We start from the raw sequence: 17,914 nt of genomic DNA, 5'->3' as shown, positions 1-17,914 counted from the left end.
AGGTACGACACACAGGTGTACCACCTGCACGAGATAGACAGACAGGTACGACACACAGGTGTACCGCCTGCACGAGATAGACAGACAGGTACGACACACAGGTGTACCGCCTGCACGAGATAGACAGACAGGTACGACACACAGGTGTACCGCCTGCACGAGATAGACAGACAGGTACGACACACAGGTGTACCGCCTGCACGAGATAGACAGACAGGTACGACACACAGGTGTACCGCCTGCACGAGATAGACAGACAGGTACGACACACAGGTGTACCGCCTGCACGAGATAGATAGACAGGTACGACACACACACACAGGTGTACCGCCTGCACGAGATAGACAGACAGGTACGACACAGACACACAGGTGTACCGCCTGCACGAGATAGACAGACGGGTACGACACAGACAACACCATCGAGTACCGCCTGCACCAGATAGACAGACGGGGTACGAGAGGCAGCACACCAGAGCGACTGACGCGGCTGTTGGTCGTCCTATCGCCTCATGTTTTGTTAATTTCCCGTGGATTCTACATGTCTGACAGCGGCTGTTGGTCGTCCTATCGCCTCATGTTTTGTTAATTTCCCGTGGATTCTACATGTCTGACAGCGGCTGTTGGTCGTCCTATCGCCTCATGTTTTGTTAATTTCCCGTGGATTCTACATGTCTGACAGCGGCTGTTGGTCGTCCTATCGCCTCATGTTTTGTTAATTTCCCGTGGATTCTACATGTCTGACAGCGGCTGTTGGTCGTCCTATCGCCTCATGTTTTGTTAATTTCCCGTGGATTCTACATGTCTGACAGCGGCTGTTGGTCGTCCTATCGCCTCATGTTTTGTTAATTTCCCGTGGATTCTACATGTCTGACAGCGGCTGTTGGTCGTCCTATCGCCTCATGTTTTGTTAATTTCCCGTGGATTCTACATGTCTGACAGCTGCTGTTGGTCGTCCTATCGCCTCATGTTTTGTTAATTTCCCGTGGATTCTACATGTCTGACAGCGGCTGTTGGTCGTCCTATCGCCTCATGTTTTGTTAATTTCCCGTGGATTCTACATGTCTGACAGCTGCTGTTGGTCGTCCTATCGCCTCATGTTTTGTTAATTTCCCGTGGATTCTACATGTCTGACAGCTGCTGTTGGTCGTCCTATCACCTCATGTTTTGTTAATTTCCCGTGGATTCTACATGTCTGACAGCGGCTGTTGGTCGTCCTATCGGCTCATGTTTTGTTAATTTCCCGTGGATTCTACATGTCTGACAGCGGCTGTTGGTCGTCCTATCGGCTCATGTTTTGTTAATTTCCCGTGGATTCTACATGTCTGACAGCGGCTGTTGGTCGTCCTATCGGCTCATGTTTTGTTAATTTCCCGTGGATTCTACATCTGCCGCAGTTCATTAACTTCCAGCGATGTGATGACTAACACACCGTGGCCACCTGCTGCTTTTAGACCTTCCTCTTCGTGGTGTCTTCTCTACGAGGCATTATCGAGCTCTCTGCACTACACTTAGGCTATGGCCCCGGGGCTTTTCATTTCAGACAGAAACTCAGCAGACCTCTCCTCCACTCTGAAACTTGAGATGTATATATTGAATTATTCGATTAAGACAAGAGGCACTGCGCTCTTTTATAATAGAAGCTGAATTCTGAATTGGTTTTAAGATGAAGAATCATGCCTGGAATTTTTCTAAGTAATCTTAACACCCAGCTTGGTTGGCATGGGAACAACTATATTTATAATTGTAGAAACATCATGGTTCAGTATATAACTATAACTAGACTGTATTTATAAGTATAAGACTCTTAAGGTGTGAGAGTACAGTACATGTCTCTGTTAGTTATGTGTTTAACTCTCAACTGGAAACTCTTGTTTCATATCTCCCCTCCCCCCATCTCTCCCCTGTCTTTCTCCTTCCCCTATACCTCTCTCTCTCTCCCCCTCTCTCTCTCTCTCCCTCCCCTCCCTATCCCTCTCTCTCTCCCTCTATCCCTCTCTCTCCCCTTATCCCTCTCACCCATCCCTCTCGATCCCCCCTCTCTCTCTCACTCCCCCTCTCTCTGTCCCTTCCCTATTCCTCTCTCTCTCTCTCCCCCATCCCTCTCTCTCCCCCCTATCCCTCTCTCTCTCTCCCCCTCTCTCTCTCCCTCCCCTCCCTATCCCTCTCTCTCTCCCTCTCCCTCTCTCTCCCCTTATCCCTCTCTCCCATCCCTCTCGATCCCCCTCTCTCTCTTGCTCCCTCTCTCTCTCTCCCTCCCCTATTCCTCTCTCTCTCTCTCCCCCATCCCTCTCTCTCCCCCCTATCCCTCTCTCTCTCTCCCCCCTCTCTCTCTCCCTCCCCTCACTATCCCTCTCTCTCTCCCCTTATCCCACTCTCCCATCCCTCTCGATCCCCCCTCTCTTTCTTGCTCCCTCTCTCCCTCCCCTATTCCTCTCTCTCCCACATCCCTCTCTCTCCCCCCTATCCCTCTCTCTCTCTCTCTCTCTCCCCCATCCCCCTCCCCCCTTCTCTCTCCCAGGTGGCGGTGGTGCGTGAAGGCATGTCCTGGATCGTCCCTGTCCCTCTCCTCTCCCTCCTCACAGCCAAACAACTGGAGCAGATGGTTTGTGGGATGCCAGAGATCAGTGTGGACGTGCTGAAGAAGGTCTCATTACTTTATTACTGTCTTCCGTTTGTTTTCATCTCTTTCATTTCATTGTTTTGCTGTAAAGTGATTTCAATATGCACTGACTGACTGACTGGCTGACTGACTGACTGACTGACTGACTAAGTGATGATTGGCTGACAGACTGACTGACTGACTGACTGACTAAGTGATGATTGGCTGACAGACTGACTGCCTGACTGACTGACTAAGTGATGATTGTCTGACTGACTGACTGACTGACTGACTGACTGACTAAGTGATGATTGTCTGACTGACTGACTGACTGACTGGCTGACTGACTGACTAAGTGATGATTGTCTAACTGACTGACTGGCTGACTGACTGACTGACTGACTGACTAAGTGATGATTGTCTGACTGACTGACTGCCTGATTGACTAAGTGATGATTGGCTGACTGACTGATTGACTAAGTGATGATTGGCTGACTGACTGACTGCCTGACTGACTGACTAAGTGATGATTGGCTGACTGACTGACTGCCTGCCTGACTGACTAAGTGATGATTGGCTGACTGACTGACTGATTGACTGGCTGATTGACTGCCTGACTGATTGACTGACTGATTGACTAAGTGATGATTGGCTGACTGGCTGATTGATTGACTGATTGATTGACTGACTGATTGACTGACTGATTGTTGTATTGATGTCTGTAATAGTGGCTGTATTAATTACAGGTAGTGTGGTACCATGAGGTAATGGCTGTATTAATTACAGGTAGTGAGGTACCATGAGGTAATGGCTGTATTAATTACAGGTAGTGTGGTACCGTGAGGTAATGGCTGTATTAATTACAGGTAGTGTGGTACCATGAGGTAATGGCTGTATTAATGGCTGTATTAATTACAGGTAGTGTGGTACCATGAGGTAATGGCTGTATTAATTACAGGTAGTGTGGTACCATGAGGTAATGGCTGTATTAATTACAGGTAGTGTGGTACCATGAGGTAATGGCTGTAATAATTACAGGTAGTGAGGTACCATGAGGTAATGGCTGTATTAATTACAGGTAGTGAGGTACCATGAGGTAATGGCTGTATTAATTACAGGTAGTGAGGTACCATGAGGTAATGGCTGTATTAATTACAGGTAGTGTGGTACCATGAGGTAATGGCTGTATTAATGGCTGTGTTAATTGCAGGTAGTGTGGTACCATGAGGTAATGGCTGTATTAGTGGTTGTATTAATTACAGGTAGTGTGGTACCATGAGGTAATGGCTGTATTAATGTCTGTTAATTGCAGGTAGTGAGGTACCATGAGGTAATGGCTGTATTAATTACAGGTAGTGTGGTACCATGAGGTAATAGCTGTATTAATTACAGGTAGTGTGGTACCATGAGGTAATGGCTGTATTAATTACAGGTAGTGTGGTACCATGAGGTAATAGCTGTATTAATTACAGGTAGTGTGGTACCATGAGGTAATGGCTGTATTAATTACAGGTAGTGTGGTACCATGAGGTAATGGCTGTATTAATTACAGGTAGTGAGGTACCATGAGGTAATGGCTGTATTAATTACAGGTAGTGTGGTACCATGAGGTAATGGCTGTATTAATTACAGGTAGTGTGGTACCGTGAGGTAATGGCTGTATTAATTACAGGTAGTGTGGTACCATGAGGTAATGGCTGTATTAATTACAGGTAGTGTGGTACCATGTATTAATGGCTGTATTAATTACAGGTAGTGTGGTACCATGAGGTAATGGCTGTATTAATTACAGGTAGTGTGGTACCATGTATTAATGGCTGTATTAATTACAGGTAGTGTGGTACCATGAGGTAATGGCTGTATTAATTACAAGTAGTGTGGTACCATGAGGTAATGGCTGTATTAATTACAGGTAGTGTGGTACCATGAGGTAATGGCTGTATTAATTACAGGTAGTGTGGTACCATGAGGTAATGGCTGTATTAATTACAGGTAGTGTGGTACCATGTATTAATGGCTGTATTAATTACAGGTAGTGTGGTACCATGAGGTAATGGCTGTATTAATTACAGGTAGTGTGGTACCATGAGGTAATGGCTGTATTAATTACAGGTAGTGTGGTACCATGAGGTAATGGCTGTATTAATGGCTGTATTAATTACAGGTAGTGTGGTACCATGAGGTAATGGCTGTATTAATTACAAGTAGTGTGGTACCATGAGGTAATGGCTGTATTAATTACAGGTAGTGTGGTACCATGTATTAATGGCTGTATTAATTACAGGTAGTGAGGTACCATGAGGTAATGGCTGTATTAATGGCTGTATTAATTACAAGTAGTGTGGTACCATGAGGTAATGGCTGTATTAATTACAGGTAGTGTGGTACCATGAGGTAATGGCTGTATTAATTACAGGTAGTGTGGTACCATGAGGTAATGGCTGTATTAATGGCTGTATTAATTACAGGTAGTGTGGTACCATGAGGTAATGGCTGTATTAATTACAGGTAGTGTGGTACCATGAGGTAATGGCTGTATTAATTACAGGTAGTGTGGTACCATGAGGTAATGGCTGTATTAATTACAGGTAGTGAGGTACCATGAGGTAATGGCTGTATTAATTACAGGTAGTGTGGTACCATGAGGTAATGGCTGTATTAATGGCTGTATTAATTACAGGTAGTGTGGTACCATGAGGTAATGGCTGTATTAATGGCTGTATTAATTACAGGTAGTGTGGTACCATGAGGTAATGGCTGTATTAATTACAGGTAGTGTGGTACCATGTATTAATGGCTGTATTAATTACAGGTAGTGTGGTACCATGAGGTAATGGCTGTATTAATTACAGGTAGTGTGGTACCATGAGGTAATGGCTGTATTAATTACAGGTAGTGTGGTACCGTGAGGTAATGTCTGTGTTATTTCCAGGTTGTGAGGTACCATGAGGTAATGTCTGTGTTATTTCCAGGTTGTGAGGTACCGTGAGGTAATGTCTGTGTTATTTCCAGGTTGTGAGGTACCGTGAGGTAATGTCTGTGTTATTTCCAGGTTGTGAGGTACCGTGAGGTAGAAGAGCATCACACTCAGGTCCAGTGGTTCTGGCAGACCCTAGAGGACTTCTCCAACGAGGAGAGGGTTCTGTTCATGCGCTTCGTCTCGGGACGGTCCAGGCTGCCCGCCAACACAGCTGACATCTCCCAGAGGTTCCAGATCATGAAGGTGGACAGGGTAAGACAACCACCGCTGCCAACACACACACACACACACACACACACATACCAACACACACACACACACACAAACCCTGATCAGGGGTCGACATCAGCTGTTGGCCAGACTACACATGGTTAGGGCTGATCTTGGTTCAGATGATAAGGGGTCGACATTAGCTGTTAGCCAGACTAGACATGCTTAGGGCTGATCTTATTATTCTATACAGACAGTGTTTGTCTCATCCTGTGTCTGTCTGTATTATTCTACACAGACAGTGTTTGTCTCATCCTGTGTCTGTCTGTATTATTCTACACAGACAGTGTTTGTCTCATCCTGTGTCTGTCTGTATTATTCTACACAGACAGTGTTTGTCTCATCCTGTGTCTGTCTGTATTATTCTATACAGACAGTGTTTGTCTCATCCTGTGTCTGTCTGTATTATTCTACACCGACAGTGTTTGTCTCATCCTGTGTCTGTCTGTCTGTATTATTCTATACAGACAGTGTTTGTGTTCCCCCAGTCTAAATGCCAGTGTGTGTTCCCCCAGTCTAAATGCCAGTGTGTGTTCCCCCAGTCTAAATGCCAGTGTGTGTTCCCCCAGTCTAAATGCCAGTGTGTGTTCCCCCAGTCTAAATACCAGTGTGTGTTCCCCCAGTCTAAATGCCAGTGTGTGTTCCCCCAGTCTAAATACCAGTGTGTGTTCCCCCAGTCTAAATGCCAGTGTGTGTTCCCCCAGTCTAAATACCAGTGTGTGTTCCCCCAGTCTAAATGCCAGTGTGTGTTCCCCCAGGCTAAATGCCAGTGTGTGTTTCCCCAATCTAAATGCCAGTGTGTGTTTCCCCAATCTAAATGCCAGTGTGTGTTCCCCCAGTCTAAATGCCAGTGTGTGTTCCCCCAGTCTAAATGCCAGTGTGTGTTCCCCCAGTCTAAATGCCAGTGTGTGTTCCCCCAGTCTAAATGCCAGTGTGTGTTCCCCCAGTCTAAATGCCAGTGTGTGTTCCCCCAGTCTAAATGCCAGTGTGTGTTCCCCCAGTCTAAATACCAGTGTGTGTTCCCCCAGTCTAAATGCCAGTGTGTGTTCCCCCAGTCTAAATACCAGTGTATGTTCCCCCAGTCTAAATGCCAGTGTGTGTTCCCCCAGTCTAAATACCAGTGTGTGTTCCCCCAGTCTAAATGCCAGTGTGTGTTCCCCCAGGCTAAATGCCAGTGTGTGTTTCCCCAATCTAAATGCCAGTGTGTGTTCCCCCAGTCTAAATGCCAGTGTGTGTTTCCCCAATCTAAATGCCAGTGTGTGTTCCCCCAGTCTAAATGCCAGTGTGTGTTCCCCCAGTCTAAATGCCAGTGTGTGTTTCCCCAATCTAAATGCCAGTGTGTGTTCCCCCAGTCTAAAGGCCAATGCATTTCTCTGCCAATAGAAGAACAGCTCAAAGACAGAACTACACACATTTAAATGGAGAAGATACATACATTACAAGAGAATGTTGATGATGTAATGAACACCTCTCTCTCTGTGTTCCACCCCCCCTCTCTCTACCACCCCTCTCTCTGTTCCACCCCCCCTCTCTCTGTTCCACCCCCCCTCTCTCTGTTCCACCCCCCCTCTCTCTGTTCCACCCCCCTCTCTCTGTTCCACCCCCCCTCTCTCTGTTCCACCCCCCCTCTCTCTGTTCCACCCCCCTCTCTCTGTTCCACCCCCCCTCTCTCTTCCCCCCCCTCTCTCTGTTCCACCCCCCCTCTCTCTGTTCCACCCCCCTCTCTCTGTTCCACCCCCCCTCTCTCTACCACCCCTCTCTCTGTTCCACCCCCCCTCTCTCTGTTCCACCCCCCTCTCTCTGTTCCACCCCCCCTCTCTCTGTTCCACCCCCCCTCTCTCTGTTCCACCCCCCTCTCTCTGTTCCACCCCCCCTCTCTCTTCCCCCCCCTCTCTCTGTTCCACCCCCCCTCTCTCTGTTCCACCCCCCTCTCTCTGTTCCACCCCCCCTCTTTCTTCCCCCACCTCTCTCTGTTCCACCCCCCCTCTCTCTCTGTCCCCCCCGTCTCTCTCTCCCCCCCCCCCCCCCCCCCATACAGCCCTATGACAGCCTGCCGACCTCCCAGACCTGTTTCTTCCAGCTGCGTCTGCCTCCTTACTCCAGCCAGACGGTGATGGCAGAGAGACTCCGCTACGCCATCAACAACTGTCGCTCCATCGACATGGACAACTACATGTTGTCACGCAACGTAGACAACGCCGAGGGCTCGGACACGGACTACTGACCAACCACAGTCTGGCCAGACCAGATGCACCGTCACCACACACACACACACACACACACACACACACACGCAACGTAGACAACGCTGAGGGCTCGGACACCGACTACTGACCAACCACAGTCTGCCCAGACCAGATGCACCCTCACCACACACACACACACACACACACAACGAGACCCAGGAAAGACCGGGCCTGGATGGAATATAGACTGTCCTCTCCTCTCACAGACCCTCACCACACACACACACACACACACACAACGTAGACCCAGGAAAGACCGGGCCTGGATGGAATATAGACTGTCCTCTCCTCTCACAGACCCTCACCACACACACACACACACACACACACACACAACGTAGACCCAGGAAAGACCGGGCCTGGATGGAATATAGACTGTCTTCTCACAGAGCGGCACACAGCAGAAACCCAGAAGGACGCCATCTTCTTCGTTGCCCGTTATCAACGTTACAGTAGGAAGTCCCAGAGCAGCAACAACAGAGTGTTCATTAACCTGTACGGGAAAAGGCCCGGGTCACTTTTAAACACGCCATTATATTCCATGTTTCTCAACACATAAGACATAATGGATGGATTTGATTCAATGTTTTTATTTTTCACCGAATGGGGTTTTATTTAGTAATGTTTTTTTGTTTTTTTTTAAAGCAAATTTTAAAAACCAAGAAGCAGTTCATTGAGTATTATTATTATTATTATTATTATTATTTTGGTTTTTTTTTTTAATCGCTTCATTTCTTTCAGGGTTTTCTTTTTAGCATGGAGGTATGTTTATTCAGCCGTTGGTAAAATGTGTATAAGAGTGTTCATTCACCCCAAGTGAAGAAGAACATTTTTAAAAAATGATGTTGTACAATTGTGTATAATGTTTCATTAGGAAAAATGTTTTACATTAAATATCCATATTTATTTTTGTTTTCATTTTTTTTAAATTGCCAATGCTGGGTTTCCTAAAGCCGGAACAAAGAAGAACCTCAATAAAATGCTTCAGAACAGACTTGAGTTTATTCTGTGATCAATAGCGGGGTCTTGGAAGTGGTCGGTTTAGAGATGAAACCAACGTGAAATCAGAATATTATATCATTATAATACAAAACGTTAATGGAGAAACACTTTGTTTCGCAGAAAACAAATATCATCACATTTATTTTTTTATTATAGTATTAAAAAAAACGTCACAAAAGGCCACCTTTTAGGGAGGTTAAAGTAAATCAACCTTGGAACATTGTCCCCCCAAAAATATATTTACACAACAAACAAACAAACAAACAAAACACTCCTTCCCATCGTTTGAGTCAGAAGACATTGTTCAACAATGTGTATGTCGTTTACACATGAGCCAGTTTAGAATCAGATGTTGTTGTTTACGTCACGTGGTATCTGGTGTCAGATGTTGTTGTTTACGTCACATGGTATCTGGTGTCAGAAATCGTTGTTTACGTCACATGGTATCTGGTGTCAGATATTGTTGTTTACATCACATAGTATCTAGTATCTGGTGTCAGATATTGTTGTTTACATCACATAGTATCTAGTATCTGGTGTCAGATATTGTTGTTTACATCACATAGTATCTAGTATCTGGTGTCGGATATTGTTGTTTACATCACATGGTATCTAGTATCTGGTGTCAGATATTGTTGTTTGCATCACATGGTATCTAGTATCTGGTGTCAGATAATGTTGTTTACATCACATGATATCTAGTATCTGGTGTCAGATATTGTTGTTTACATGGTATCTAGTATCTGGTGTGAAATCAGATATTGTTGTTTACATCACATGGTATCTGGTGTCAGATATTGTTGTTTACATCACATGGTATCTGGTGTCAGATATTGTTGTTTACATCACATGTTATCTAGTATCTGGTGTCAGATATTGTTTTTTACATCACATGGTATCTAGTATCTGGTGTCAGATATTGTTGTTTACATCAAATAGTATTTAGTATCTGGTGTCAGATATTGTTGTTTACATCACATGGTATCTGGTGTCAGATATTGTTTACATCACATGGTATCTGGTGTCAGATATGATTCCCACATTGATTGCATCCCAAATGGCACCATTGGGGACCCAGCCATTATCTGGTGTGTAGAAGGATTGTCAGAGATAATGGTTAACTGGATAGAACAGGAAATGGCTGGTAGGACGGACTGGGGCTGTTATATTGTCCCTCACTCTGTAGCTAAGGCTCTCTATGGAAGACTGTCTCTCTCTCTCTGTCTGTCTCTGTCTTCATAGTCTGTCACTCTCTCTCTGTCTGCATAGTCTCTCTGTCTCTCTCTGTCTTCATAGTCTGTCTCTCTCTCTCTGTCTTCATAGTCTGTCTCTCTCTCTGTCTTCATAGTCTCTCTGTCACTCTGTCTGTCTGTCTCTCTCTCTGTCTTCATAGTCTCTCTGTCTCTCTCTGTCTTCATAGTCTGTCTCTCTCTCCATCTCTCTCAGTTCACCACATTACAGCCCAAGTGAAATGCTTGACAGGCACTGTCTGTCTGTCTGTCTGCCGGTGACCAGATAAATCTTCTCTTGGTGTAGTTCAAGGTCTCCACAGTGACCCTTGGCATGTCACACAGGAGGAGCAGGGAGTCGTGTCAGGGCCAAGCTGATAGGTGGAATGGCTGACGTCAGGTTGTCTCGTTGTTGTTGTTGTTGTTGTTGTTGATCCTATCTATGGTCCAACGTGGACATGGTGTCAACATGAGGTCGCGCTATTGTGTCAACTAACAAAAACAAGTGGACTGAATGAAGGAAGAGTCCAACTGTCAGAGCTGAGTGAGTGGTTAGTTACCTTTCAATGGGATACTCCTCTACCAGGATGGATATCAGGGGGCCATTTGGGATCTAATCACATTCTGTCAGCTGTCGGAATAACGAGAGCCCATATCCCAGTATTCCTGTTATTGTTCCTGTTATTATTCCTGCTTTTAAGACCCTTCTTGTTCCCAGATGGGAAACCAGGCTATCCAGTCCAACCATTTATCCATCTGATCACCCTCAACTTCCTCAGGCCAGATAAGTTCAACGTCCTCAGGCCAGATAAGTCCAACTTCCTCAGGCCAGATAAGTCCAACTCAACTTTCTCAGTCCAGATAAGTCCAACTCAACTTCCTCAGTCCAGATAAGTCCAACTCAACTTCTTCAGGCCAGATAAGTCCAACTTCCTCAGGCCAGATAAGTCCAACTTCCTCAGGCCAGATAAGTCCAACTTCCTCAGGCCAGATAAGTCCCAACTTCCTCAGGCCAGATAAGTCCCAACTTCCTCAGGCCAGATAAGTCCAACTTCCTCAGGCCAGATAAGTCCCAACTTCCTCAGGCCAGATAAGTCCCAACTTCCTCAGGCCAGATAAGTCCAACTTCCTCAGTCCAGATAAGTCCAACTTCCTCAGTCCAGATAAGTCCAACTCAACTTCCTCAGGCCAGATAAGTCCAACTCAACTTCCTCAGGCCAGATAAGTCCAACTCAACTTCCCTAGTCCAGATAAGTCCAACTTCCTCAGTCCAGATAAGTCCAACTCAACTACCTCAGTCCAGATAAGTCCAACTCAACTACCTCAGTCCAGATAAGTCCAACTCAACTTCCTCAGTCCAGATAAGTCCAACTCAACTTCCTCAGTCCAGATAAGTCCAACTCAACTTCCTCAGTCCAGATAAGTCCAACTTCCTCAGTCCAGATAAGTCCAACTCAACTACCTCAGTCCAGATAAGTCCAACTCAACTACCTCAGTCCAGATAAGTACAACTCAACTACCTCAGTCCAGATAAGTCCAAATCAACTCCCTCAGTCCAGATAAGTCCAACTCAACTCCCTCAGTCCAGATAAGTCCAACTCAACTTCCTCAGTCCAGATAAGTCCAACTCAACTCCCTCAGTCCAGATAAGTCCAACTCAACTCCCTCAGTCCAGATAAGTCCAACTCAACTCCCTCAGTCCAGATAAGTCCAACTCAACTTCCTCAGTCCAGATAAGTCCAACTCAACTCCCTCAGTCCAGATAAGTCCAACTCAACTCCCTCAGTCCAGATAAGTCCAACTCAACTCCCTCAGTCCAGATAAGTCCAACTCAACTCCCTCAGTCCAGATAAGTCCAACTCAACTACCTCAGTCCAGATAAGTACAACTCAACTACCTCAGTCCAGATAAGTCCAACTCAACTCCCTCAGTCCAGATAAGTCCAACTCAACTCCCTCAGTCCAGATAAGTCCAACTCAACTACCTCAGTCCAGATAAGTCCAACTCAACTACCTCAGTCCAGATAAGTACAACTCAACTACCTCAGTCCAGATAAGTACAACTCAACTACCTCAGTCCAGATAAGTCCAACTCAACTCCCTCAGTCCAGATAAGTCCAACTCAACTCCCTCAGTCAGATAAGTCCAACTCAACTCCCTCAGTCCAGATAAGTCCAACTCAACTCCCTCAGTCCAGATAAGTCCAACTCAACTCCCTCAGTCCAGATAAGTCCAACTCAACTGCACCAAATGAAAGTGATGGAGACGTGTTTCTCTCCTTTACCCAAGACCCTTTCTGTTTTACACCTCTCTCTCTCTGTCTGTCCTCAAGATAACAAACAAAACCAAGGTTAGTTTTGTTTATGTCTCCTCTCCTCCATGTCTCTGTGTCTTACTGCAGATCTATAATATGTCTCCTCCATGTCTCTGTGTCTTACTGCAGGTCCATAATATGTCTCCTCCATGTCTCTGTGTCTTACTGCAGGTCTATAATATGTCTCCTCTCCTCCATGTCTCAGTGTCTTACTGCAGGTCTATAATATGTCTCCTCTCCTCCATGTCTCTGTGTCTTACTGCAGGTCTATAATATGTCTCCTCTCCTCCATGTCTCAGTGTCTTACTGCAGGTCTATAATATGTCTCCTCCATGTCTCTGTGTCTTACTGCAGGTCTATAATATGTCTCTTCTCCTCCATGTCTCTGTGTCTTACTGCAGGTCTATAATATGTCTCCTCTCCTCCATGTCTCAGTGTCTTACTGCAGGTCTATAATATGTCTCCTCCATGTCTCTGTGTCTAACTGCAGGTCTATAATATGTCTCCTCTCCTCCATGTCTCAGTGTCTTACTGCAGGTCTATAATATGTCTCCTCCATGTCTCTGTGTCTAGCTGCAGGTCTATAATATGTCTCCTCTCCTCCATTTCTCAGTGTCTTACTGCAGGTCTATAATATGTCTCCTCCATGTCTCAGTGTCTTACTGCAGGTCTATAATATGTATCCTCTCCTCCATGTCTCTGTGTCTTACTGCAGATCTATAATATGTCTCCTCCATGTCTCTGTGTCTTACTGCAGGTCTATAATATGTCTCCTCCATGTCTCTGTGTCTTACTGCAGGTCTATAATATGTCTCCTCTCCTCCATGTCTCAGTGTCTTACTGCAGGTCTAGAATATGTCTCCTCTCCTCCATGTCTCTGTGTCTTACTGCAGGTCTATAATATGTCTCCTCTCCTCCATGTCTCAGTGTCTTACTGCAGGTCTATAATATGTCTCCTCCATGTCTCTGTGTCTTACTGCAGGTCTATAATATGTCTCCTCTCCTCCATGTCTCTGTGTCTTACTGCAGGTCTATAATATGTCTCCTCTCCTCCATGTCTCACTGTCTTACTGCAGGTCTATAATATGTCTCCTCCATGTCTCTGTGTCTAACTGCAGGTCTATAATATGTCTCCTCTCCTCCATGTCTCAGTGTCTTACTGCAGGTCTATAATATGTCTCCTCCATGTCTCTGTGTCTAGCTGCAGGTCTATAATATGTCTCCTCTCCTCCATTTCTCAGTGTCTTACTGCAGGTCTATAATATGTCTCCTCCATGTCTCAGTGTCTTACTGCAGGTCTATAATATGTATCCTCTCCTCCATGTCTCTGTGTCTTACTGCAGATCTATAATATGTCTCCTCCATGTCTCTGTGTCTTACTGCAGGTCTATAATATGTCTCCTCCATGTCTCTGTGTCTTACTGCAGGTCTATAATATGTCTCCTCTCCTCCATGTCTCAGTGTCTTACTGCAGGTCTAGAATATGTCTCCTCTCCTCCATGTCTCTGTGTCTTACTGCAGGTCTATAATATGTCTCCTCTCCTCCATGTCTCAGTGTCTTACTGCAGGTCTATAATATGTCTCCTCCATGTCTCTGTGTCTTACTGCAGGTCTATAATATGTCTCCTCTCCTCCATGTCTATGTGTCTTACTGCAGGTCTATAATATGTCTCCTCTCCTCCATGTCTCAGTGTCTTACTGCAGGTCTATAATATGTCTCCTCCATGTCTCTGTGTCTAACTGCAGGTCTATAATATGTCTCCTCTCCTCCATGTCTCAGTGTTTTACTGCAGGTCTATAATATGTCTCCTCCATGTCTCTGTGTCTAACTGCAGGTCTATAATATGTCTCCTCTCCTCCATGTCTCAGTGTCTTACTGCAGGTCTATAATATGTCTCCTCCATGTCTCAGTGTCAAACTGCAGGTCTATAATATGTCTCCTCTCCTCCATGTCTCAGTGACTTACTGCAGGTCTATAATATGTCTCCTCTCCTCCATGTCTCTGTGTCTTACTGCAGGTCTATAATATGTCTCCTCCATGTCTCTGTGTCTTACTGCAGGTCTATAATATGTCTCCTCTCCTCCATGTCTCTGTGTCTTACTGCAGGTCTATAATATGTCTCCTCTCCTCCATGTCTCTGTGTCTTACTGCAGGTCTATAATATGTCTCCTCTCCTCCATGTCTCAGTGTCTTACTGCAGGTCTATAATATGTCTCCTCCATGTCTCTGTGTCTTACTGCAGGTCTATAATATGTCTCCTCTCCTCCATGTCTCTGTGTCTTACTGCAGGTCTATAATATGTCTCCTCTCCTCCATGTCTCTGTGTCTTACTGCAGGTCTATAATATGTCTCCTCTCCTCCATGTCTCAGTGTCTTACTGCAGGTCTATAATATGTCTCCTCCATGTCTCTGTGTCTAACTGCAGGTCTATAATATGTCTCAGTGTCTTACTGCAGGTCTATAATATGTCTCCTCTCCTCCATGTCTCTGTGTCTTACTGCAGGTCTATAATATGTCTCCTCTCCTCCATGTCTCAGTGTCTTACTGCAGGTCTATAATATGTCTCCTCTCCTCCATGTCTCTGTGTCTTACTGCAGGTCTATAATATGTCTCCTCTCCTCCATGTCTCTGTGTCTTACTGCAGGTCTATAATATGTCTCCTCTCCTCCATGTCTCTGTGTCTTACTGCAGGTCTATAATATGTCTCCTCTCCTCCATGTCTCAGTGTCTTACTGCAGGTCTATAATATGTCTCCTCCATGTCTCAGTGTCTTACTGCAGGTCTATAATATGTCTCCTCCATGTCTCCGTGTCTTACTGCAGGTCTATAATATGTCTCCTCCATGTCTCAGTGTCTTACTGCAGGTCTATAATATGTCTCCTCTCCTCCATGTCTCTGTGTCTTACTGCAGGTCTATAATATGTCTCCTCTCCTCCATGTCTCTGTGTCTTACTGCAGGTCTATAATATGTCTCCTCTCCTCCATGTCTCAGTGTCTTACTGCAGGTCTATAATATGTCTCCTCCATGTCTCTGTGTCTAACTGCAGGTCTATAATATGTCTCAGTGTCTTACTGCAGGTCTATAATATGTCTCCTCTCCTCCATGTCTCTGTGTCTTACTGCAGGTCTATAATATGTCTCCTCTCCTCCATGTCTCAGTGTCTTACTGCAGGTCTATAATATGTCTCCTCTCCTCCATGTCTCTGTGTCTTACTGCAGGTCTATAATATGTCTCCTCTCCTCCATGTCTCTGTGTCTTACTGCAGGTCTATAATATGTCTCCTCTCCTCCATGTCTCTGTGTCTTACTGCAGGTCTATAATATGTCTCCTCTCCTCCATGTCTCAGTGTCTTACTGCAGGTCTATAATATGTCTCCTCCATGTCTCAGTGTCTTACTGCAGGTCTATAATATGTCTCCTCCATGTCTCCGTGTCTTACTGCAGGTCTATAATATGTCTCCTCCATGTCTCAGTGTCTTACTGCAGGTCTATAATATGTCTCCTCTCCTCCATGTCTCAGTGTCTTACTACAGGTCAATAATATGTCTCCTCTCCTCCATGTCTCTGTGTCTTACTGCAGGTCTATAATATGTCTCCTCTCCTCCATGTCTCAGTGTCTTACTGCAGGTCTATAATATGTCTCCTCTCCTCCATGTCTCAGTGTCTTACTGCAGGTCTATAATATGTCTCCTCTCCTCCATGTCTCTGTGTCTTACTGCAGGTCTATAATATGTCTCCTCTCCTCCATGTCTCAGTGTCTTACTGCAGGTCTATAATATGTCTCCTCTCCTCCATGTCTCAGTGTCTTACTGCAGGTCTATAATATGTCTCCTCTCCTCCATGTCTCAGTGTCTTACTGCAGGTCTATAATATGTCTCCTCCATGTCTTACTGCAGGTCTATAATATGTCTCCTCTCCTCCATGTCTCTGTGTCTTACTGCAGGTCTATAATATGTCTCCTCTCCTCCATGTCTAAGTGTCTTACTGCAGGTCTATAATATGTATCCTCTCCTCCATGTCTCTGTGTCTTAATGCAGGTCTATAATATGTCTCCTCCATGTCTCAGTGTCTTACTGCAGGTCTATAATATGTCTCCTCCATGTCTCAGTGTCTTACTGCAGGTCTATAATATGTCTCCTCCATGTCTCTGTGTCTTACTGCAGGTCTATAATATGTCTCCTCTATGTCTCTGTGTCTTACTGCAGGTCTATAATATGTCTCCTCTCCTCCATGTCTCTGTGTCTTACTGCAGGTCTATAATATATCTCCTCTCCTCCATGTCTCTGTGTCTTACTGCAGGTCTATAATATGTCTCCTCCATGTCTCTGTGTCTTACTGCAGGTCTATAATATGTCTCCTCTCCTCCATGTCTCAGTGTCTTACTGCAGGTCTATAATATGTCTCCTCTCCTCCATGTCTCAGTGTCTTACTGCAGGTCTATAATATGTCTCCTCTCCTCCATGTCTCTGTGTCTTACTGCAGGTCTATAATATGTCTCTGTGTCTTACTGCAGGTCTATAATATGTCTCCTCTCCTCCATGTCTCTGTGTCTTACTGCAGGTCTATAATATGTCTCCTCCATGTCTCTGTGTCTTACTGCAGGTCTATAATATGTCTCCTCTCCTCCATGTCTCTGTGTCTTACTGCAGGTCTATAATATGTCTCCTCTCCTCCATGTCTCAGTGTCTTACTGCAGGTCTATAATATGTCTCCTCTCCTCCATGTCTCTGTGTCTTACTGCAGGTCTATAATATGTCTCCTCTCCTCCATGTCTCTGTGTCTTACTGCAGGTCTATAATATGTCTCCTCCATGTCTCTGTGTCTTACTGCAGGTATAGAATATGTCTCCTCTCCTCCATGTCTCTGTGTCTTACTGCAGGTCTATAATATGTCTCCTCTCCTCCATGTCTCAGTGTCTTACTGCAGGTCTATAATATGTCTCCTCTATGTCTCTGTGTCTTACTGCAGGTCTATAATATGTCTCCTCTCCTCCATGTCTCAGTGTCTTACTGCAGGTCTATAATATGTCTCCTCTATGTCTCTGTGTCTTACTGCAGGTCTATAATATGTCTCCTCTCCTCCATGTCTCTGTGTCTTACTGCAGGTCTATAATATGTCTCCTCTCCTCCATGTCTCAGTGTCTTACTGCAGGTCTATAATATGTCTCCTCCATGTCTCAGTGTCTTACTGCAGGTCTATAATATGTCTCCTCTCCTCCATGTCTCAGTGTCTTACTGCAGGTCTATAATATGTCTCCTCTCCTCCATGTCTC

At 45.2% G+C, this 17,914-nt stretch overlaps 1 protein-coding gene across 35 annotated transcripts in view; it reads left to right on the top strand.

Annotated features, from left to right (window-relative positions):
• The window catches only part of herc1 (HECT and RLD domain containing E3 ubiquitin protein ligase family member 1), a 218,697-nt gene extending 209,606 nt beyond the window's left edge, over positions 1-9,091 (top strand). For all 35 annotated transcript variants that reach the window (XM_090223301.1, XM_090223270.1, XM_090223303.1 and 32 more), the window contains 3 exons: positions 2,521-2,646; positions 5,654-5,833; positions 7,890-9,091. In XM_090223301.1, coding sequence (XP_090079427.1) covers positions 2,521-2,646; positions 5,654-5,833; positions 7,890-8,075 — 492 coding nt within the window. In that variant the 3' untranslated portion in view covers positions 8,076-9,091. The remainder of the gene's footprint in view (positions 1-2,520; positions 2,647-5,653; positions 5,834-7,889) is intronic.
• The last annotated feature ends 8,823 nt before the right edge of the window (positions 9,092-17,914 follow it).

Source organism: Oncorhynchus mykiss, chromosome 26 (genome assembly GCF_057628025.1).
Source record: "Oncorhynchus mykiss isolate SJ-2025 chromosome 26, ASM5762802v1, whole genome shotgun sequence".
Lineage (NCBI taxonomy): Eukaryota > Metazoa > Chordata > Actinopteri > Salmoniformes > Salmonidae > Oncorhynchus > Oncorhynchus mykiss.
Note: the sequence above shows the minus strand (reverse complement) of the source record. Positions and strands in the feature narration are given on the sequence as shown.